Raw genomic sequence first — 25,084 nt, 5'->3', positions numbered from 1 at the left:
AATGGGTTAAAACTTAAACAGGGGAAGTTTAGATTGGATATAAGGAGGAAATTCTTTCCTGTTAGGGTGGTGAGGCACTGGAATGGGTTGCCCAGGGAGGTTGTGAATGCTCCATCCCTGGCAGTGTTCAAGGCCAGGTTGGACGAGGCCTTGGGTAATATGGTTTAGAGCGAGGTTTCCCCCCCATGGCAGGGGGGTTGGAACTTGATCTTAAGGTCCTTTCCAACCCTAACTATTCTATGATTCTATGTTTCAATGGTTGCTGTATGTACATGGCAAAAAGATCTTCTAAGTCTCATAAAACCCCTTCTCCTTTAAGGCCTTTTTTATTAAGGCTTTGAAGTCCTTAAGCTATCTGCAATGCATGGTATTTAGTGTGTGCACCCAGTTTTGTCAGGATCTGAACAGAATGGATTATTCCTCGAGAGATGAAATGGCAATGCTTAACTGTCTCTGACATAGCTTTAGAATTGTAAGTCTATCAGAGTTTCCATCAGAGAAATACTGTACATAAAGCTGGTAAGGCCAAAGACATTAAAAGAAAAGTATTCTTTGAAAGACAAAAGCTTTAGTCAAAGGAAGCTTGCAAAAAGGGTAGAGACTACCAACAGTCTAATAGCAACTAAACACAGAAAATAAAGTTAATTTGAATTATGTAACTATACTTACAGGCTTTTGTTGTGGAGCTGTACTCACTAAAAAGAAAAGAAGAAAATTGTTTTTACAAAACCAACTCTAAAAAGGCAGAAAGTCGTAGAAATTGTGTAAAAATAGCCTTAAATAAACATATGGCAGTGATTTTTTTTTTTTAAGTCATAATTTTGCTCTTTACAAATACCTGCTGCCTGAAATCATTTGATGTCTCCATTGGAGCATCCGGAATTGGAAGGAGTTAGCATCAATTTCACTGTTATGGTTGGTGGAGAGTTAAAAGTTAGAAAGGAAAGTGTGAATCAGTGAGAAGTGGACAGAAAACATTAAATGACTGCAGAGTTCTCACATATTAACTGTATGTAGTCAGCTGACTGAACAGATATAGGCAGATTTTAGATAGTTCAGGGAACAGCAACAAAGACAACTACTGTATTGCACTCAGCAGAAAAGTCAAATATTCATGTTTCCTTCACCCTGAAACAAGGGAGCTTGATTGCCAGGACTGGAGTCATGAAGAAGTGCCTCTGGCAGAAAACACACCACCACAGAAAAAAAATGTCCAGTATGGACTTCTTCCTAAGCATCTCTCAGAAGGATTCAGTCACTGACTAGGTCTGATGAGATTATTGTACTAACTGAAAAAATGCACAGAACAGCAATACAAGTCACACAACATCCCCTAACACCCCCCCAACCCCCCCCCCCCCCCCAAATAGCAAGCCCAATAGAAATAACCAAATGTGGGAGACAGAGGCAAAGTGGAAGTGAGAAAGAGGAACTGAACGGGGGAGGAGAACAGCTCATGAACTTCTTCAGACACGAAAGCATATGGCAATTAACAAATGCAAAATAAAAAGTGGAGACAGTTGAGACTTCAGAGCTCTCCTATGGCTTCAGCTTCTGCTGCTAAGTTCAGGGGAAAAAACTGCTTGTATGCCTCCTGAGAGGGCAAGGCATTCAAAAACATTCTTGATTACCAGCTCTGATCTAAAAAGGGAAATTATGCAGAAACTATTCTTGAAATGCTGTAAAGAAAACACATGTTCAGCTCCTGTGTGGAAGGCCACAGATTCAATTACAATTTGCTAAGAACAAAGTGTGATATGAACTCCATCAATACATTCCTTAAAATAATACTTATTTTAATGTCAAGAAGCACCATATAGGCTGCATGAACAAAATCAAGTTACTTCCCACACAAATAACTTACAGTTTTTAACTATGTGATTACACATTATGTAAAATTCAATACAATATATTCATGATTTATAAGACTTTTGCATCTTAACATACAGAATCCTGTGAAATATTTATGGATTTTGACCACAGTATTTGTTACAGCAGATATTTTTATTGTACCTCTGAGACCTTAATCTGTGATATATTTTCTGACATTATTACAATGGTATTTAAATGCTATTATTTCTCTACTGCCTGTAACTGATGGGCTTGACTGGTAAATAAAAAGCAACCATGGTACTGAAGATCACTAGAAAAGCCACCCTTCCTCTTTGTTTCTCTTCACTGATGGCTGAGAACTTCTTTACCTTGGTTTCTCCTAGCTAAGCATAATATACAATTCTTTTCTATACTCCTGGCCAGTCCAGCGTAAGACGTTTCATATACAGTGCTAGGGAGCAGGGCTTATCAGGAATTCAGTTAGGTACAATAAATCCTATTTTTAAGGGTGAAAAACTATGAACTATGGACTCTTAAGAGTTTTCACCGCAGTCTAACAAGTTATAACTGACAAAAAGGCAGATTATTTCACAAGGATGCTGATGAACTTGTAATAGAACCAGACACATAATTTAGGTAAGATTATTGTCAGTATTAGAAATCTAAGGCTCAGTGTGGCTAAACCCCAGCTATTAATGCTTGTGGAGGAGAGTATGTTTACATCAATAAATCTTTTTCTGCATCTGGAGACCCTGTAAACCTGAATGTGCAAAACTGAGTAGAAAACATTTCCCTCAGTCAAATGCTCTGGACAGTTTCCAGAGCATAAATGAGAATTAAGTAGACATGCATTTTTCATATGCAATTATTTAAAATGTTAATTTTGATTAAACATAATATCGTTAGCATTAATATATTGATGGAACTTTACTACACTGCATTTCAATATGCTATCATACCTGCTGAGCCCGAGGGGGGAGGAGCACCAGCTTTCTGCCACTCGGTAGCTTCAGCAGCCATTCTACGAACATAGGCATCATCCACGCACATCAAAATGTTTTCTGGCTTTATATCCGTATGAATGATCTTGCACTTGCTGTGTAGATAATCTAGACCTTGAAGTACCTAATTACAAAAGGATGTTTGGAAAATTTATTTTAATTACCCAAACCAAGCTAAACGCGTTTGTTATTAGCAGAGAGATGTTCAACCGATTGCCTGCAGTCCATTTGTGGCCCAGATAATTTATTTAGCTCATAAAACCAGTTACTGAGATTTTCATGAGTAAGATACTCACTGGCTAAACTGTCTTGATAACAGCAACCTGCTGTCAGACTTCCAAGTGCTCTTTAGCTGATCTGCACATGTGTAAAAAATACTTGCTGCATCTTTCTTTGAAAAGGGAATCTGGCTGATACCCACTGGTGTAAAACAGTTATTTGGAAAAGCAAACCTTGCAAGTACTACATGCCTGCAGTAAACTGAAGTCTAGTTTGTGAATTACCATCTTATAATTTATTATAAAACTAAAAGCAAAGAGAGGATTTTGTTGTTGGGATGAAATGCTACCTATAGTTTTCCTCAGAATGCCAATAGTAATCCAGCTTTTCATGTGACCAACACATCACGACTTGCCTACCTGTATTTGTTGCATGTATTTTTCACTAGTCTTTCATCCTCTCTGCAAGCTAAAACCTGCTGGCTCATATCAATCCTGCATATCCAAAGTCTTCAAAATGCATTCCAGGACAAAAAGTAAAACATGATTTTTACACAATGAAAAAAAATATTCTTCAATTCTAACCAGAATAGAAATACAGTAGTTTGTGTGATTTTACACATATTCTAGGTAAAACCCAGATACGATAAACTCTGGAAGTCAACTGCTACAATTATTCAGTACAGAATAATATAACAGCATAAACCAGGCTACTATGATAATCTACATAACTATTGTAGAAAAACGTCAGCAAAAAGAAAAAAAGCAGAAACCTAGCTGAACCCATTTAAAAGACTTCTTTCAATGTTCTACAGCAAGAAACAGACCTCCAGACTCATGAGCTCCAACTATAAGAACATCCTGGCAGTCTCTGTATTTTGTAAATAAACTAACAAGCTTTTTGTTCTCAGGATCCTTTAAGACAGAGCTAACGAGGGTCAACTTGAGAAGCAAACCTGTTGATTCAAAATACCAGTAACAAAATACAAAGATATTAGTCTACCACCCAGTTTTGAGCTAGTTCCAGAACTGGCACATCCATCCAGCATGCAAGGTAGCTCAAGAGAAGAGCAGCTGCAAAATGTGTATGATATTTACACTCAGGCTAACTTATCCTAGAAACAATTCAAGTGCATGGCTCTGCTTTCTCCAGTTCTGGAGCTAGAGCAGAACAGCCACTGTTTTGAAAAGCTTTCTTTGTATGCCTAAATGAAAACTCTATGTTCACTTGAGCAGGACTTCGTGCCAACGGTGCACCAAAAACCTTGCTCCGTTCTTGATAATCTGGATTTTTTTCTTGCAGATCCAAAATTTGCTTAACCACTTGTCAAAGCAACTGAAGGAACATACAGTATGTCTCAAAATAAGAAATGGCAAAGAAAGATTGGTTTATTATGGGAAGTTAGCAGTTAAGTGACTTCAAAATTTACAAGAGGCATTAACACCAATAGCAACATAAAGATGGATTATAATAGTCTCTTCCCTCCTCCACTACACTACAGACCGTTTTACAAATTACCACTGAATGTCCATAATTCTGAGGCCAAGAAAAATGAAAGATTCCAGAGTACACAGAAAGCCATAAACATTCACAAGATAGATAAATATCTGTTCCACTGTGACCTGTGGAAGTGGCATTTATAAGAAAACAGACTCAATACCTCCCACTTCAAAAAGACAGCCTTTATCCCTTTGAGTAACAGTGTCACAAAGACAGCTTTGTCTTTAATGTGAGTGAAGAATCCTCTTTTGGGAGACAAAAAAAACTTTTTGAGAAAACCAAAAGTGTAAATTAGAAGGTTGTATTTTTTCCCTTATAAGGTCACAAGGCCAGTTTCACATAAAGAAACTCATAATTGGCAGTTTCTAATTAATATTCACTTGTTTCTTCGTCGTTCAAGGAGCCACATCATATTGACCCATTAAGAAGAATTACTATATTGCAAATCCAAGCAAAAGTGAAAACCTTCATTGATAAATACATGATGCTCCTTTCAGCATCAGTTTCAGAACATGATCCTCTCAAAAGAGATTGATGCTATACATTTTACAACCCAAAGTAAGGAATTAAATACATGGACCCTTCCAATCATCTCCACAAACAAGGAACTGCAGCAACTAACCCCATTTTCAATTCTGCAAGGTCTTCTCTTGCACAACAGTTCATGTAACTCTACCCCAGAGGAAAAAAAGTCTGGTTGAAACTGAAATGAGATTTCTCATTAAGAAACTCAACTCTCACCTGCATTTTAAAACAAACCTAATTTTGCCCCAAAGCTCAAAAGCATTCAAAAATCGGAAAAAAAAAATAAAGAATTCCAAACCATAGCATAAAAAAATGGAGGTTTCAATTGTAGCATGGAATTACAGTACATTCTGAAACAAAATGGCTTGCTGCACAGTAATACCAGTGCATTAATTGTTTCATATTCAAGTTTCACAAGTAAGTTTTTAGAAAGAATAAGAATCTGTATTCTCTTTAATGAGATGAACAACCTGGAAGTCTTACCAGTTGATGCCATTCTCATCAGTCTGAAAAGGTGACTCACAAATTCCAACCTCACAAAAATAAAACCTTTTTAATCTTCCAGGACTAACACATTCCTCTTTTTTCACGTATCAAGTGTCTGAAATACCTGCAATTTTTACCACTGCTTACATTCATGCTTAGTATGGAAGACTAGGTGATTTAAACCTTCCCCAAGTCATACCAACTTCGAAGTTGTATCTAACCTCAAAATCAGCCTCCTCTAGAGCTTTTATCCAGTTCATTTCTAAGATGTAGATTACATAACACTGCAGACAACCTGTTTCAGTGTCTTACCACCCTACAAAGAACTTTCTCACTACAAAGAAATTTCTTCCTAATATGTAACCAGATACTTGCAGTAACTCACATACACTGCTTTTTTGTCCTATCTCCATGTACCAGCAAGAGAAGTTTGGCTCCATTTTCTCTATCTGTCCTGAAGAGATCACAAGTTTCCCCCTTTATTAGCCTTTTCTTCTTAAAACTGAACAAATCAGTCCATGTTGTATGTACTTGTATGTATCACTTGAGTCAAGCTCCACAGTCATGGCGATCACAGAAATCAATGAGAACTTCTCCCTTATCAGGGGTCCTTCAGGCTCCTGTCCTTGTTGACCCACTTCTCACTGGTTTGTGGCCACCATCCCTGAAGGTCGCACCTGAATTCCTCCTCTGCTACGTTACAGGAGCCTGTTAGCAAAGATGCCATGAAGCTGGGTTCAGAAGTTTTCCTTCCAGAAATGGGCTGTAGTTTGGTTTACAGGCAGTGTAATTGAGGTAAGAGTAAACTGCTGCTAAACACAGTCTACCAAGAAATTACATGTAATTTCTCATGTTTTGGCCAAACAAAGGTGCAACCAGTGCAAAAACATTCCAAAGAAAGACAACATTTACCAAAACCAGTGGATATTTATATGCACACATGATACAAATAATACACATTCCCTTTCCTTCACAGGCAACTCAGCTCAGCTGGAGCACAACAACTGATTTCTAGTACCTGAGCCACCTAGATGTACAGGTATTAAGGGACCTAAAATTTCAACTGTAGAGTAACAACCTCATCAAATTTGTTATTTAGCTTATTCTGATGAAAGAGATAACAGGCCGATATTCACCAGCTGAAACAATATTAATTACAAAGAAAGTTTAACAGACCACTTACTAACTTATAGGTAAAGTTGATGAAAGGCAATACTAGTTACTGAAGTGCCAGAATACTTTATTCATCATTTGTAGGTATTAACTGCTGATGGATTAATACCAAATCAGAGCTATACATGTGACTTTTCCTTGCTGAGACACTATTTCTCCTTAAGACCACCTCTCAGGAACTTGATTTTCGTAGTATAGGAAAAGAACGCACGTGGAAAGAACATGTCCCAGTGAAATCTTCTCAAATGTTTCATCTTGTTAACCCTCTGACACCTCAAAAACTTAAATACAGACAGATGACAATTTTTCAAATACAATTTTTGTTCTGTTTTATAATATTATCTCCCCGTTCTGAAATTTTATATTCCAGAAGATCTTATTAAGAAGCATGAAGTGTCAACCAAAACTGCAACTGAACACAAATATCCTTACATCTATGAAAAAGACTTATTACTTCAACTTTTTATTTTCTAAAGAAGCTCAGGAAACTCTTCTCAGTAGGAAACCTTGATTTTAAAAAAAAACAACAACAAACAAACAAAAACAAACAGAAAAGCCCACAGCACACAGAAACGAAGGCTGTCCAAAAAGATGCTCTTGCAACCTCCCAATGATTACCAATAAAATTATCTTAGATATTCATCAGTAAGAGTTCAGTTGAAATATCACCATTCTAACCTTCAAACTGTTAACAGTGGTAGAAAAACCTAATTAAAACATCAGCAAATCTTACCTGTCGAATTATACTTTTTACACAACGGATGGGAAGGCCTTGATAATTGGATTTGATTATCCATTTCAAGAGATGATGTCCAAGTACTTCGAAGACCATACAGACATCTGGGATTTAATTAAGGTTAATTTCCAAATAAAATTGTTGAGGAGATCAACACAAATGTCTGTTTGCATACTGGCTAAAGCAATCACCACCCTGTTAGAGGGAAAACACTTCCCCCTAAAATGAGCAGAACACAGTATATGTTTTGGTATAATCCTTTGGTTGTACGTGTCATATGCAAGAACAGCGCCCAGATGCACAGCAAATGAAACATTTTAATTATACAAATCTTGTCAAGTACTTCCATATATTAACAGCAACATTAGGGTGAACAATGAAATAGGTAATTCTAGAAAATAAATAATTTTTTTTTTTCTTTGAAACAGTTAGAAGTACTGATTTGGCCTATAATGTCTAGCTTCTAATAAACTTTCAATGATATGAATAGACTTTTAACACCAAAAGTCTGCAGCAGCAGTGCTTCAGAAAATGAACCATACTAGAAATCTTTCTGATTAGGCTCAATTAAGAATCACCTGACAATAAAGACTCAAGTAGTAAGAGAATGGATCTCTTCCCACCTACAGTGTTAACTGCAGAGAACAATGTCAATCACCAAAAAACTCAGGAACAAAGAAAATGCAGAACTCAGAAGCAACATGCAAAAAACACAATGCCAAAAAGTTTAATTTGACCCAGCACCTACTACTGGTCTGCAACAGAGGCCAACAGAAGATGATCATAGGAAAAAAAAATGTAGGAGCCTCCACTGATCTGTGGTTCAAGGGCTTCCTAAGATAGAGAATCTACACTTAATATACCTGGGTAGGTTATCTTTCCATTAAGAAAGTATTCAGATATTCAAGCTAATTTTATCAGCCATAACATTCCCCCAACACGTTAATGATTTGACCAAGTTAATCCTCAGACATGAGCTGCAAATGACCTTGACATCCCTGAAATCAGAAAGAATGTTAAAATCTTAACTACATGAACCCGTAACCTTGCAGAGAATAATGTAAAACAACAGAAAATGAATTGACAGATACTGCAGGAAAATCTCAATGGATGAAATAAGACTGTATCTCAAGAGACCATTCATAAAGAACTACACACTGTTAGGGGTGAAATCTTACCTAACTTCTAGTTAAGTTCGTAAGTTTTACTAACTAGAGTCAGGGCAATGATCTTAAGAGTCACGGTCTTAACTGCTGTCAAAATGAGATTTACCTTGTTTATCAGTTTATCATTTACATTCTTCTCAAAGTACCTACCTATATGCATAAAGCTAACTTAAGTTTTGAAATCTACATCCCTTATGCCAGAGTTAGATCAAAGTTGAAAGGTCTCAAGACTGGCCAAAACACATTGTGAAGGATGGTAACATTTTGACTCCTGCTACCTTTCATCTCCCTTCATGTTCCTTAATTCCTGTATTAAAGGAGACAGTGAATAGTCGTTTCCCAACTGTATCAATCAACTCTACTCAGAATATTATAAAACTCTGTTCCATGCAGAAAAGGAAACAGTCTTGGTTACTTTACCACACTTATTAACCTAGCCCACACAGTGAAGTTGCAATGCTACAGCAACACAACAGGTTTCAGAGAGGCAAGACACTGCAGCATTCAGAGATGAAATTTAGGACACCCGCCCACAGCCCTTCAGACCACTGCTGCTGCAAACTGTCCAGTGCACATTCCTGTCATTCCTTGCACTTAGGGAAGTGCTAAGCCTTGCCAGTAACCAGAAGAGAAATGGGTGCCGGGAAGTGAATAGCTGAAAGGCAAAAAGAGGGCACCGAGTAGGAAGATGCAAGGAGACAAGGCAGAAGCAGGCAAAGAGAGGAGGGACACAAGAAAGAGAAGTGATGGCTACCTGAAAAAAAAAAATGCAACATTTTGCTGGGAGGACTCAGACAAACTCAAGGCAGTGCACAGCACTGAGCAGAAGACACACAAGAGGCTCAGTGTTTGGAGTAGGTATTCAAAAATGTTGCCTGCTTTACTATCCTGACCTGAAAAACATTAATTGTCAGCCAGACTGCCTGCTACAAAGTGTTTGGGAAAAGCTGTGCATTAACTGTTGGGAAACCAGCCTCACATGCCCCAGGATCTTCCTACAGCACCAACATCCTGGCAGATGAGTACGTCCAAAATATCCTCCACCAAAAAATAAACCCGAAGCCCACCCAGCAGGCATGCCTCTTCTGAAACACTGTGAAGCAGTTTGGGAAATGTCTGAAAGGGGGAAATTGAGCAGAGCAGCAAAGGTGAGAACAAACATAACATAAATCAGCTGACAGGCTTAAGTACTTAAAACTGTTCTTTCTTGACTAAAAACTTACCAGTAAGTATCTACCTATCTATAAACACACATTACAGAAGCACTTAGAGTTTAGATGAGGGTTAGACACTACTAGCTAAATGAAATAAGGTTCTGGTACCAACACAGAACACTTCTGGGAGGTATCTCAGATGCTTCTGGACTGGCAACATTTATGCTTTATGTCATGTAATTAATGCTGTATTTTCTTTGGAGGTAATTTTATCATAACTATTATAATGTCTGATTGTGTCAGGAATGTTTCCTTCCTTATCTTTTTTACTTGTCTCTCCAAATGCTTGTTTCATTATGTGATTATCTGAATATTTTATTTAAAAAACACTACACTCAAACATTTATTAAGGCTTTAATAAATATCCAGGGCAGACAAGTAAAAAAAAAAAAAAAATCATAATTGCAATCTTTTTAAAATGCTCAAGTAGTTAAAAAAATTATCAGCCTAGCGCAGCACAAGACACACTGTTATATATTTTGTATATAAACACTTCTTACAGCTCCTACAAGAAAGATGACACAGTACAGGCCAGTGACTCTGCACATTCCCACCTCTGTGTTACACAGCTCCTGATAAGTTTCCCTGTCTGGAAGCTCTACGACATTTTGTGGTTTTAGCCATCCAAAGGATTCACCCACCTCTCTTCTGTCTTGCTTTAAATTTTAGATGTATTCCATAAGCAATGATCTAGCCTCTATGAAGCATATATTGTTTTAATTTACAGTCAAGGAACAGATATTTAGTGACTTGCCCAGAGGAAGCTGGAAACAGCAGAGCATGGAAAAACTCTCCAATTCCTGTATTTCTCTCAACCTGTTTAACTCAGCAACACTAACGCAGCACTAATACAGTATTTTTAAAATGTAAACAAATTGCAGCAAAACATTATAATCAGTTACCTGCTCCCTCCCACAAGAACCTGCACCGAAGATTATTTTCCTAGAAGATAAAAAGGAGTTGGTCAAATCATCAGTGCAACAAACCACCGCTCAAACTGGCAAAGCAACTCAGGACGTACAAGCTGTTCACAAGAAAACTGAAAGCATAAGATACTTGATCCCGTATTTTCACTGCTGGTTAGGACTTTGACAGACTTCCAGCTGTAATTTCAATTTGAGTGCAGTGTCAACCCATCCTGCCTGCTGTACCCTTCTGAAAAATGTACTTCTCGGTAAGGCAGGAACATCTGCCTTCCACATAAAACAACTTGTATACTGTCAAAGTTTTCAACATGAAAGTAAAACTGCAATAAAATAAATCAGCATCAGCTGTCCGGATGGTAGCACAAAGCTATCTGAACCCTTATTTTTCAATAGTACGTTATCTTTTTTGGCTCTGTCAATTTAAGTGCCATATTTCAAAAGATAAAGTTTGGATATGCTTTCAAAATATCATCACCAACAAAATTTACTCTTCACACTTAGAAATGGCTCTCACCTTTAATACAGACAAATACGTAATTGTGAATCTTAGTAATAGTTTAAGAATGTTATTGGGAAACTGCTCTGTTAAACAGATTAAGAGTTATTTCTATGTATAACTATGAATGCATCTTCTTATTCCCTATTTCATATTACAAAAGAACAACTAAAAATTTCTGATTTCTTAAAATAACTTTGATTATCCCTCAATTGTACAGCTGTCAGCTAAAGACCTGAAGTGCTTTGGTTGCATTATTCTTTGTGAAGTTATACAAAATAGATATATCTATAGAATACTTCTTAATAAGCATCTCAGCTCAGCTCAAACATTAAAACTTGTTTTTTTTGTAGCACAACAGCTACAAGAAACCCTCACCAGGGTTCTCTGCTCACTGTGTTAAGCAATTTCCTTGATCACAAACCATTTATATTCAGATTGACATGACTACCAGCAACTGTATGGCTTATTTTAATATGATGATAAAATCTAGGCAATAAGCAGACTACATTAACTTCACCTACATTTAAGCACACTTCTACCATGGTAGCTGACCACTGAAGCAACCAGGAAACAAATCAAAATGGGACAAAGGGAAAGCAGTTAAGATGCCATTCTGTAACTGAGGATACTTGTCCCAACACTCTCGTAATTTATGCCAAGAGAGATGGATCAGATGAAAACTGCTTCCATGCTTCTCCCTGAAAGGATGCTTTCTAGTGGGCATTCATATTTACTGACAGTAACTTCTTAGAGGATGAGAGTAGATGAAGAGCACCTTAACCTGATCTGCTGAAGACTGAAGGCCCATCACTAAAATCAACTCAGTGTTAAGCTCGTTAGAGCAGGAACTGATTCATTGTCTGGTAGTGTGAAACCATGAACAGTGAGATCTCTTATTAGGGCTCCAAGATACAAGTATACACATAAATACCAGCTGTAACAGTAAATGAAAGCACGGCAATATAATAAGCTGCTAAAATATCTAATATAATTAGCAATGAAAACTCACTTTAGCTCAACTCTGAAACCAAATGCATTCATAGACACGTATTTTTCCCTGAGAACAATATTCCATCACATCTTACTGTGTCTCTCCTAACACTCCCTCCCCTCCTTTTTTTAAGAGAGCATTTGAAGGTAAAGCTTTAAAATCTTTTCCAAAAGAAGAGGCTAACACCTGGACAAAAGAAGCTCATACAAACAAGAGAAGAATCTCCGTGCCCTCACACTTCCCACAAGAAAACACAAACCAGCTTCTTCACAACACTGACACTTTTCTCTCTTTACCAGCCTAATGCAAAACGTATTTCCTATAAGCCCCAGTTATTACAAACCTTTTCAGTAAAACTCAAATTTTTACATGACCTATCTCTAGTTGTAGCAGAACATGACAGGATTCATGAGAATTTTCTTTTTTGCAGAGTGTTTAGAAAAGCTAAGCTACTTTCACTCCAGTGACTGCATTACACACTGGACTACCCTTTGCATCTAGGTTAATGCATATTTAAAGTAATACTAACTAGAAAAAAAGCTAAACTAAATGCTTACTTATGTCAGCAGATCAGTTTTAATGAAGATGCCATGTTTTCAAAAGGATACGAATTCCATTCATTCCAGAAATTTTGAAGTCATCAATCAGCTGCACAACCATATCCTTGTTGGGATCATTAGGGTCACTTTCACGAACCTAAACCAAGAATGGGAACACTGACATTTCAGGGTAAAAATCACTTTAAAATACTAGCTAGTTAGCTATCCACATGAAGTTACACACTATTTTGGAGCTTCAGAAATCACAGCAACACATAAAAGAACACAGATATGTAGTAAAAAACATATAAAAAGAGTTAAAAAACAATATTCTGCTCCATTTTTTAATTATTTTTTCTGTTATTATTGATGCTGAGCACTGGATTGCACGGGTGATACTTACACATTTGAGTAACTTTATTTCATCCAAGGCTGTCTCTGTATAATGTTGTGCACTTTTGACAACTTTCATTGCAACAAACCTTTTCCCCCTTGAAAAGAACAAAAATATTTTCAACACATGCTTTGAACTAAAATAGACATACTTCAAAGCTTGGGAAATTTTGAATAAAGTATTTCTTAATCTAATACATTCTGACAGAAAAAGCTGACATTACAATTAAAATCAGTTTCTATCAATACTCTGTTAACAGTCTGATATATTGAATATTCTGTCCCCTTGATGCTAATGCCTTTAAAATAAGAATTTGGTTGCATATTTTATCATTCAGTCAAGGTTTATTTTTTCATTTAAAACAATTAAAAACAGTAGCTCACTCTTGCAACTTCAAGACAACATGCAAATTCAATAAGCAAAGCGAATTTCTCAAAGAAAACAGATACATACTTATTTCTGAGAGCTTTTGTAAGCTAAACACTTAACCAAGTGCAAAATAAGACTGTAGACATCTTTCTCCATGAAAAGATAGCAAACATTCACAAAAGTTTATCATGTGTGTAAAACAAAAGATACTCCAAACAGAATAATGTATTAAGGAAAAAGTAAATGGAAATAAATAGTTTTCTTACTGCATATCCCAGCATAGCCAGACTGTAGAGAAGTGTCCCCATCCTAACTTCCTAATAACATGGTACCGGCCATTGAAAAGATCACCAATTTTCACTGGATGATAGCCTCCTTTCATGAAAAAAATGAGAATAATATTCAGAAAACAATAGTTCCCAGGTTTTCAAGTAATTCTTGTAGAATAAATCTTTCTAATTGTCCTGTACTTTAAAAATTCTACCTTACTTGGCCTGGAGGGAAAAAACTCATGTCCTGTAACTAGTGTAGAGTTTATTCACCCTTCTCTCTTACGGCTTTTATTTATGGTAAAATTAGCATCTGTTCTCTATTTTCCCAGGCTTATCTTCCACTTCACAGAGTACAGGAAAGATCTACGTTATTTCTTTTATCATATTTGAAGCTTCTCCAGTCAACATACTTTGGATGATTGTAGAATCCTGACAGAGATTGTTTTAATTCCCATTTGCTTTCTACTAATAAAGGCAGCAATAAAATACTTCCTGAGAAAATGTTAAGAACAATGCAGACTTCATTGATGCTCTTCTGCTTGGCTCCCGACCCATAGCAGCAATGCATTTTTCTCATGTCTGAGGTTTTTACAGTGAAGAATAAGAGAGAGCAGGCAGCTATGGGCTTTGTCTGAACTGCTTTTTAATCAATGAAGTCTGCAGTCCTAACTTACACCACTACACAGGTCCTCAAAGTCCCATTTGGCAGAAAGGCCAATGGGACAGAGCAGGCTGGAGCTCAGCTTTCCAGGCAGTGTGAGAAGGTGTAATGATGCTTTTTGTTTCCTTTGTATTTTAAGAGGCATTCTTTCTCCCACTCAAATATAGGCAAGTCAGCGATCACACAAGATTATTATTCAGACCTTACCACACTAACAACCACCACCACAATTTTGCCTAAAATGCACACAAATCTCAGGCTGCACAATGCAACCAGGACATTGCCCAGCAGCAGACTCCGAGCAGCTGTCAAGGAATCACTTGACTCCTTCTGGTCCTTCACAATGTCTCACGCTCAACTGTCCTCTGGCAGGATCCTCAGTTATTGACTATTCCACTTAAAATCAGGAAAACCTCAGACTACTTTCTCTAAGTTCCTATATCTGTTTTGAAATCCCCTGAAAATCTTGTTAGAACTGGCGCTGAGTTAAGACGACAATGCGAACTTATCATTTCCTTGGATTTAAAACAGGGGCTCTGCTCTTACCTCCTTTTGATCTGTGGAACAGCAACATCAAATCTGGATATATTTATATCCTTTCTTTGCTAGTAACATATTTTGCCTTAACAGAAGAGTTTATTTGTAAACTTTTCTCAAAGGCTTCCAGAGTAGATTAATAAATTTAACACAATTGTACAACAGAATTATAAAGATTATATATTCAACAGAATGACAAAGCTTAAGTAATATACTGCTTTCAACATTGGCATGTATAAACTGAAACTCAAACACACAGAGCTTCAACATTTGTATGTTAAGGTGTATGTTAAGTTTAGCGGACACTCGTTGGTTTGATCACATCCTCAAATATAAGCTGACCCATCTGACACACTGCAGCTGCCCAGGCTCCTGCACATAATACCCCTGGCAGAGACCCAAACAGCTCGGGCCAGAGCAGCAAGGGAGCAGCACTCACAAGTATTCCTCTCAACAGAGGCCAGTCTGAACCAAGTGACAGCAACAAATAACTCCAGATGGGCAGCAGAAGTCTCAGCTACACACAGCGCTGGCTTCACACACTTCCCTGCCCCGCTGCCTCCAGGTTTATACCACCACAGAGGGTAAGAGCATGCTCATCAGGCACAGAAATGAGTCTGATGTGCACAGATAGCATGGACAGACACAGGGTACAGCCTCCGCTCACCCAACCTAACGTAAGGAGCTGAAGTTCCATCTTTGCCATGAGTATTTTGCACAATAATCTTTACACCTTTAACCCATGAGAGTCATACACTATCACATACAGTATTTCATTTCACAAATCACTAGGTATACAGACACCACCATTTTCAGTTAAAAAAGAGCAAAGGAAAAAGAAGGCCCTAGTTCAGGAGCAGGACATGGCATTACAGGAGGACCAAGACATAGAGACCCAGGTTAGGGCCAAATCCCAGGACTCCCCGCCATCACCGGAAAGGAAATGTTCATGCAAAGCTGTCAGGACAACCCACCTGGGAACCTTCAAAAAAGATACCTTCATTTCCACTGCTGAATTGTGTCAACCTAAGAATGCATAACATTGGAAAGCAAGGGGTTCCCACTTGGCAAAGAAAGAAAACAAGTCGCTTGTGGAACACCCAACCAGATTTATACTTCCAGAAAGCACGGGGGACAAGGACTTATGGAGAGTAAGTGTTGACTATTATGAGGCCCACTTCGTTTGCAACAAGGAACTGTTATCAGCCACATAATAAGCCTACATCTATTGCAGCTTCATTATTAGAGAAATTTTGCTGAATGCACACATACAAATCCATACTGATAGAAACATAAAAAAGCAAAACTAAATTTTAATTTGTCTATTTAACTGTCTTTGCAGTAACAGTTGATGAAAATATTTAAAAAAATGGATAAATAAAATCGTATTTTAAGACTGCTTTTAAATGGATTAAACCAACAACAACAAAATTATACTCTTTGGTAAATTATTTCCATAAAGCTCTACTCATCAGAATGAAGTGATGGATGTAAGTGGAGGTTAAAGAACATACAGCAATTCCATTACTTAAAGGTTTGTACCTGTAAAATGAATCAAGTCTGGTGACCTGACAGCTAGAACTACATGAAACACTTCCACATAATTCATTATAGCAGTATCATTTCTTCCAATTTGATTTTTGTCCTGCAGGTATCATTGCATGAGAACAGTGAGAAGCTTGAAATGTTACTCTCTCTGTATCTCCTTTGCAAGCAGATATGATTAAAAAACCTGAAATGCATTTAACACCCAGTTTTAACACCCCTCTATGGTTTGCAAACTGATTTTAAAATTCAACAATACAAATATTTCTGAATTTTTTTTATGATTTTCCTAAACATTTAGTTCTACTCAATCATTCCTTTGCAGTTATATGGCTTCAGATGTATAGAAAAACACTCATAGTTCAGGCAGCCTTCTGCACTGTCAGAAGGGTGTAAGTGGACCTTCAAGTACATAAAAGAATGTCCAGAAGTAAATTTTTGCAGTAAACAAAATATCTGCCTTTTTTTGTTAACACCGTGACACTCAATGATGAAGAATTTAAATACAGGTAGACATATGCCTCTATAAATAGCTGAGGTAAGCAAGTGCCTTATAAGGCTGCCTCTCCGCAGACAGCTTTTGGCCTACTTGTGCTTCAAAGGGTCAAAAATCAGAAACTGGGGATAATTTCTTCCCATCAGAGACAGGACAGAAAACACCCTACAGAGGCAATTCAAGACACCAAAGTCAAGTTAATAAACTGGGGGTTAATAAGAGTCATTTTAGTAGAATGTATGTACTGCAAGAATAACAATACTATATATGTACAAGCCATGTTATTTTGGTCCCTATAGCATGCCATAACTAATTATAGCAATACACAAGCGTATGTACAGATACCAACAGCAGCAGCATAATCTCCGAGTATATACATGGGCACAAGACACTTTATAAGCCACAACAGGTGCAGTTTTGACAATAATCAATCACCATTCCTGTGAATATTATTCCCTGATTATTCACATCAGCAACATATTCATTTACAGGTTGTGAACCACCAGGTAACAACACTTTTAATTTAAATGTATTTTAAAAACTGGTGCCATCCTACAAGAAATGTAATTATTTAAGTTCTACATAATACAGAAAGTATTTCTAAACAGTCATAACAAGTAAACATCTATGCAACATTAATGGGTTGAGAAGAACAATATTGATATTTGAAAATCTCCAATGTATAAGTGGCACTGCTGATAACATAACAAAAAATCCTTGTGCTATTCACGGCAGCACACACAAAAAAGTGTCTCTCACTGATAGTGCAACGTGCACTCAAGAAAGAGGGTCAGAAAAATGAGATCATTATTCCTAAATGTCTTCTGAATGTATTGGTAATTGTAGCTGGCTAGTTCTATGTTTGTATAGGGAATTATTCTCTTTGTGAACTGGATGAATGGGAGACATCTCCAGGGGCAAGGATGATGATCAGAGAAGCAAAGAATCCCGATTACATCCATGACACAACTGGCTCTTAGAAAAATCTCCAAGTGTTTCAAAGCTTTTCAGAAAAGAAGAGAAACTACCTTCACTGTCTAAGTATCCCTCGACAAATCACGCAGTTGGACTTTTAGTATTTCCATCCCTTAAACAAAGATTTGACCAGCATTTAATGTAAATTCAATGACACCCACAGAAGTCATTTCACAGATTTAAACAGGCCCTGGAGGAAGTCCCCAGGGAACAGGGGGCTAGTCTGTGCTTTACACATATGGCTGTTAGCTGTCTCTTTCACATCAGATGCTAATTCAAATTAATCCAATTTCCTGATTAAAAATACTATTATGACTATTTGCTAACCACCATGTAACATGGTGAAGATGTGAGCCCAGCACATAGGAATTTATCCTTAAAATGTAAAAAAGAAAATTAGTAACAAAAATGCCCAAGCACTGGGAAGTACAGTTAACAGGTAAAATGTTGGCTTAATTAAAAAAATTATTATATACCACCTCATCAAAATTGCCCTCCTATGAAACTTCAAGCTGGTGTTGAGAACAGTTGAAGTATTTCTGTGCCTAACTCAAGAATCTAGGAGACTGCCCTTTTGGAGATAGTATGAGGAAGACAAGAGGCACTCCAGTAATAAATTATAATTTCCAAATATTTATCTCCCACTCTGTAAATACAGATAAGGTTACCGAAACCACAGAAAACATATTTAAACTAATAAAATCTATCTCAAATTAATGGTAGTAATGTATCTAAAAGCCATCCCTGGGATTCTTTACCAAATAACTTAATCTCCATACTGAATATAAAAAAACCAAACGGGAATCCCAGAATCCCAAGGGTTGGAAGGGACCTCAAGAGATCATCTAGTCCAACCGCCCTGCAAGAGCAGGGTAACCTAGAGTACATCACACAGGAACTTGTCCAGGCGGGCCTTGAATATCTCCAAAGTAGGAGACTCCACAACCCCCCTGGGCAACCTGTTCCAGTGCTCTGTCACTCTCACAGTAAAGAAGTTTTTCCTGATATGCACATGGAACCTCCTATGCTCCAGTTTAAACCCACTGCCCCTTGTCCTATCACTGGACATCACTGAAAAAAACCTAGCTCCATCATCCTGACACTCACCCTTTACATAGTTGTAAACATTGATGAGGTCACCCCTCAGTCTCCTCCAAGCTAAAGAGACCCAGCTCCCTCAGCCTCTCCTCATAAGGAGATGTTCTGCTCCCTTAATCATCTTTGTGGCTCTGCACTGGACTCTTTCAAGCAATTCCCTGTCCTTCTTGAACTGAGGGGCCCAGAACTGGACACAATATTCCAGATGCAGCCTTACCAAGGCAGATTAGAGGGGGAGGAGAACCTCTCTTGACCTACTAACCACACCCTTTCTAATGCACCCTAGGATGCCATTGGCCTTCTTGGCCACAAGGGCACATTGCTGGCTCATGTTCATCCTCCTATCCACCAGGACCCCCAGGTCCCTTTCCCCTTCACTACTTTCCAGCAGGTCAGCCCCCAACCTGTACTGGTACATGGGGTTGTTCTTCCCCAGATGCAAGACTCTACACTTGCCCTTGTTGAATTTCATCAAGTTTCTCCCCGCCCAACTCTCCAGCCTGTCCAGGTCTCGCTGAATGGCAGCACAGCCTTCTGGTGTGTCAGCCACTCCTCCCAGTTTAGTATCATCAGCAAACTTGCTGAGGGTACACTCAGTTCCCTCATCCAGGTCGTTGATGAAAATATTAAACAGCACTGGTCCCAGCACTGACCCCTGAGGTACTCCACTAGTCACAGACCTCCAGCTAGGTTCTGCCCCACTGACCACAACTCTCTGAATTCTTCCTTTCAACCAGTTCTTGATCCACCTCACTAACTGATCATCAAGCCCACGTTTCCTTAGCTTATCTATGAGGATGCTGTGGGAGACAGTACCAAATGCCTTACTGAAGGCATTACTTACAGTAAGTCTGCATGGCCCCAGATCATCCCAATCTGACCATTCGAGTCAAGATTCTTATGGGACCTTTCCTTCATCTCAACTCCAACAGACTAAAAAGAAGGAAACATACTGACCAGTCTTACTGGAAATTACAGTCAGAGAACAGGTAAACTGGAGCAACAAATGCACTGCTCTCGGAGAAACAAGTAATGGTTATGACATCAAAATGAATCAAAGCTTGAGCCATCTTTAATATACTTTCATCAGTTCAATGCTTCAAGAGCAGAATGCAGAAGAACCTTTAAGCACACACAAGTACCCTTCGACTTTTCAGGAAAAGTGCAAGTATTCTTAGTGCAAACATAGTTCATTTTAAAAGCACAGAGATCTCTCTATTGACCTGCTGTAGTCACAGAGATTCTAGTTAAGCAGGTAACATAAGCAGGCTGTAAACTCAGACTATATTGTTGTTTGTTTTGTGATGTAGCTTCTCCAGATGGTAACATTGTGCAAGAGATACTGGAACACAAACAACAATGGACAGTTTGAAATTAAACACAACTCTTATTTTAGGGAAGTGAAGGCCTTAAAACGCTTAATCAAGGAAATACAGATGTTTACAAGTAAACAGATGTTTAAACACTTAATCACTGATGGGATATGCTACAAATACCAAGAGTTATCTTAAGGAACAAACGTGTTGCGACAGAAGCACTATTTTCTTAAATTAAAAAGATGCATGCTTTAGCAACATGTTTTTCTCTTCTCTGCTGCAGACTTCAATATTTACTTTGAGTTTACTGCGATGTTTTCACAACTGGTATTTGTAAGCTGCTTAAGTATTTGAAATATCACATATTAATAAAACTTCTTACACCAAACTGAAACAGTCACTTGAACGAAACAGTTGATTTTTTTTATGTAAGTACAGTATGTTCTGCTCCTATGGGAACAGACTTGAAACTTCAGCAGAGACATGAAAACAAATTTAAGTACTGACCCTCCTGTACTGCAATTATGTATTTTTACACATTTAACGATACTTAAAAATAATATAAGCAACTACAAAAACTAAAGAAATTAAAAGCTAAAACAATGATGTAGAGAGCCTCAGGCTATGCTGAGGACTGGGAAAGACAACATATGAAAAAGCAGCATGTAGCATCTTGGGCTGGTGCAAGTGAGAGAAGGGGAAAGAAGATAGAGATGAAAAAATAAACGTAGTTGATGTTGTTAAAGGCATCAAGAGATTTTAGAACCACTTGCAATGCCAGCTGAAGGACAAGGGGTAACAGGTTGCTTGTTTTGGTTTGGGTGTTTCTCTTACAACTAACATCAATCCAGAAAAGTTTCTTCTCTATTCTTATAGCTAGAACATCAAGAAGAAATCAGGGATGCAACATTTGTATCCTTATTGTAAAATGTATGAATAAGCTACGGCTAAGTGAAAAAGTAAAGCTGGAGACAACTGTGCCTCTGGACCTGAAAGAAGCAGTAGTTTATAATTCTCATATCAATAAATTCTGTAGTTGAAGATCAGGTCTTTAAAAGCCGCCCAAGACTAGAGTTAAGATCTGCATGACAGTGCCTGCCCTTGTGGACGCTGCTGAGTGTACACACCTTTACAGTAATCTGCGGGATCCTCTTGCTCCTCATCATCAGAGCCCAAGATCTCCTCCTCTGGCTCTGGCGGGGTGGGCTCCGGCAGGGGTGGTGGAGGGGGTGGTGGTGGAGGTGGCGGTGCAGAGGGAGCTTTCTGCTGAGGCTCTGGCCTGGAAACAAAGAGAGAACAACTGAGTAAAGAGCTTCCCCACAGGGTAACACAGCCCTTGCGGGGGTAAGAAAATGCCTGGGGAGATACCAGACAAGCGTGTCTCACTTAGGCTCCCACTGTCATCTTTCATATGACCTGTGGGAGGCATGGACAGAAAAGCACCTGACCAGACCAGAAGCACATTTCAGTGAATCTGAACTTAATCACTGAAACAGCTTACATTAAGTATTATAAATTTTGAATATTATATTCAAAAGCATATAATATTAAAAAGAGGCACATAATATCACATATAAAGCATAAAATACAAAACATAAAATCAGAAAAGCTTTTAGAATTCCTGATGAACAAATGAGATGTTAGACCTGTCTTCTTGAGCATGACTGAGAAGAAGTATTTTTCAGAGAATACGAAGTTATTCAAAAGCTCCTGCCTACCAGCTGAAGGAAGATCTCATTAATATACAGCAAGAAACAATCTTCTAGGGACACTGACACAAACCAGATGACTTAACGCACTTCTCATCTTTAGCTGCTGCTGAGACTATGAAAAGCTGTATCAGCATAAAAAATAATACAAAAATAGCTATTAGGAAGTAAGAAAGAAAAATTAATCTTCCTAGGCAGCCTATAATGCATGCCCAGAACACGCAGAGCTTGCTTTAATATGCACTAATTAAAAAAACAGACCACCACCACAGAAACCCAATACTGTGTTTTTGTCTTGCATCTCCAGTTTAGAAAGAAAACCAAAAAATGAAATATACTTTATATCCTGTTGTGTAAAAAGGACGTACTTGATATTTCTAAACACTTTCAAACTACACACATTTTGAAATTCTGAGTATTTTCAATACCCATACAAATGAAATCCAGGGTTGATGCACACCTGTTTATCAAATAACTAAGAAAGCCTTCCCCAAACAGGTTGATGCTGTTAGTTTTTTGTATTTATTCTTCATACAAATAAATAATATATTCTTCCAAATGATGTATTTGCAAAATACATTTGCAAAAATAACTTTAAAACACTTCTGCCATCAAAAGCTGTTATAATTTGCATTTGTATCTAGTTCAAAGCTAAGCTGTCTGAAAAATACCGTATTAACAGTATTCTGCCATTCATGTGATAAAAAAAAACAGAAATCTGTCATTTGCTAATTTTTCAGCTCCTAAAATTTAGATTCAAGTGCTTTCCTGATCATGAGTAAAAACTGTATTTATGTTTATCCCACTCCTGCAGTCCTTCTCACAATTCCCCACACCACCACTTCTTACATAATGCAACTGTTCAAGTCAGAGCAACTGGAGTCAAAGAGTACACTGTTGGTCAGAAACAAATTCCACTGGCAGCACACACCACCTGGACAGCAGCTGCTGCTATGCCTTTGCTTGAAAGGACATCACTGAAAGTTGCATGCATACCAAATTTATCTGCCTGCTACCCCTTTCAGGTAACATTCTTGCATTCATTGACTAAATGGTCACATTGAAAAAGGAATATCTGGAAATAATTTACTAATGGTTTAAGTTACAATGAGAAATCTACCCAAATAAATTCCTTTACGTAATTTCTAACCACATAAAGCATAACAGAAGAGAAAGAAGGAATCCATTTGCAGGATAAACAATAAATATGTCCGCATGTGCTCCCTCCTGCATATATTATGCTCTTTTTTTTTGCCTTTATGTTTCCTCTTGTTCCAAATAAATGTCTCATAGATGTCCCAATGTACAACAGATTCCACACTGTGAGGAAAGTAAACAGATACAATAAATGGAAGGTACAGCACATCCTCTGATCAGTTCATCTTACTACACATTAGATTAATGGCCCTACAACAGCCTAGTTTCATGGTGTCAGCAAGCCGATGGTCCCCATTCACGGTCTGATGTTGATAAAGCTTTAATCAAACAAATCATGGTACAAGGATCTACACTGCAAACCCTGAAACCTCATCTGCTGGGCAGAAGACTATTTTGGATACACAGATGAAGAACTATGAACACTTAAAAATGAATAATGCCAATGATGAACAGGGAAAATAAAGTACAGAAAATTGGCTTACACTTCATCAATGTATCTGAAGCAGATACATAGATGTGCCAGGCAATACAGGCACATCCACCAGGGCTTAGACCCTTTCTTTTGGACAGTACCATTATTTTACTTTGTTCTGCCCACAGGTTTCCATGTTATTATTTTGGTCACATAAGGTGGCTAACATACAGGAAAATTAGTGCAGGTTAGGGCAATTCAAATACACGGGTTCCAGGCTGAAAATCCATTGAAGTATTATTGATTTTTCCTCTTGAGATAACAACTTGCTGTATTTCTTCACATGACAAAGACAATACTTCAAAGAGAATTGGAAGCATTCCTGGCATTGAGATTCACATATTTTTGTCACTTGTTTTGAAATAAACATCAAGGAATACCACAAATCTTCCTCCAAGAGAGGAAGTTGTACAACCCAAGATTAAAGAAAAGCCAGTATTTGCATTTATTCCTAGGGAAACTGATTAAGAAACCAGAGCTGCTTCTGAGTCTTTCTCAAGTTATTACATTTTATTTTGTTTTTAAAAAGGCTTTCTCTTTTTTCCTGTCTCCAGTCCTAGCTGCATTTGGTATTCAGAAGCATGTTCTTATTGTCCTTTGTGGACATCAGGAGGGAAGGAAATATATTTCCTTTATTTCCTTCTGGAGTTATTCGTGATTTTATCTGTGAATAACAAAAAGCTGATTTAAACTGAGGAAGATCTCTGAATTGTCCTTTTAGCTTTGCTTGCACCTTTGAAGTAATGAAATACTAGTACATGGAGAAGAGTGAAGGAAAGAAATGCTGCTGAGTTACATCAGCCTGACTACTACTTTGGTGCTGCTGTCTTATTTGGTTGGTTTGAGGGTTTTTTTGCTTCTGTTTCAGATTCTTAGCATTGTTCTTGGATTTCTTTCACTTTAACACTTCTGGGGTATAGGGAAAGATCAAATCTTCAGCACTTGACTTGGCCACTTAACTTCTACCTACAAGCTGAATAACTCTTCCTGGCACCACGGACGCTTGCTCTTCTGCCAAAACACAGTTTCACAGCGTAGAGATAGCATATCAGTTGATGAGAGAACTTCAGTTTTGCTATTTCTTAGTAGCCTTTTCATTGAATTGGTAAGATAAGCTATGATGAATGTTTCAACAATATATCCTTTTGTCATGAACGGCATGAACATGCACTTAATTCAGCTTAGATTTAATTTTTCCATCCTAGAGTTTGTTAAAAAGTGAATTGTTTTTCCTTCGAAGTGGACTTTACAACATCTCTGGCATTAAGAAACCT

The 25,084-nt window shown here is 37.8% G+C and overlaps 1 protein-coding gene across 5 annotated transcripts in view; it reads right to left on the bottom strand.

Moving 5' to 3' along the window:
• The window catches only part of SRPK2 (SRSF protein kinase 2), a 148,960-nt gene that overhangs the window by 28,340 nt on the left and 95,536 nt on the right, over positions 1–25,084 (bottom strand). For all 5 annotated transcript variants that reach the window (XM_061366309.1, XM_061366312.1, XM_061366313.1 and 2 more), the window contains 7 exons: positions 21,599–21,750; positions 13,838–13,946; positions 13,212–13,299; positions 12,878–12,965; positions 7,471–7,577; positions 2,793–2,958; positions 670–695 (listed from right to left, as the gene is read on the bottom strand). In XM_061366309.1, coding sequence (XP_061222293.1) covers positions 670–695; positions 2,793–2,958; positions 7,471–7,577; positions 12,878–12,965; positions 13,212–13,299; positions 13,838–13,946; positions 21,599–21,750 — 736 coding nt within the window. The remainder of the gene's footprint in view (positions 1–669; positions 696–2,792; positions 2,959–7,470; positions 7,578–12,877; positions 12,966–13,211; positions 13,300–13,837; positions 13,947–21,598; positions 21,751–25,084) is intronic.

Source organism: Neopsephotus bourkii, unplaced genomic scaffold (assembly GCF_033783945.1).
Source record: "Neopsephotus bourkii isolate Nb327-2 ecotype Australia unplaced genomic scaffold, CSIRO-AGI_Nbou_v1 NB_1328, whole genome shotgun sequence".
Lineage (NCBI taxonomy): Eukaryota > Metazoa > Chordata > Aves > Psittaciformes > Psittacidae > Neopsephotus > Neopsephotus bourkii.
Note: the sequence above shows the minus strand (reverse complement) of the source record. Positions and strands in the feature narration are given on the sequence as shown.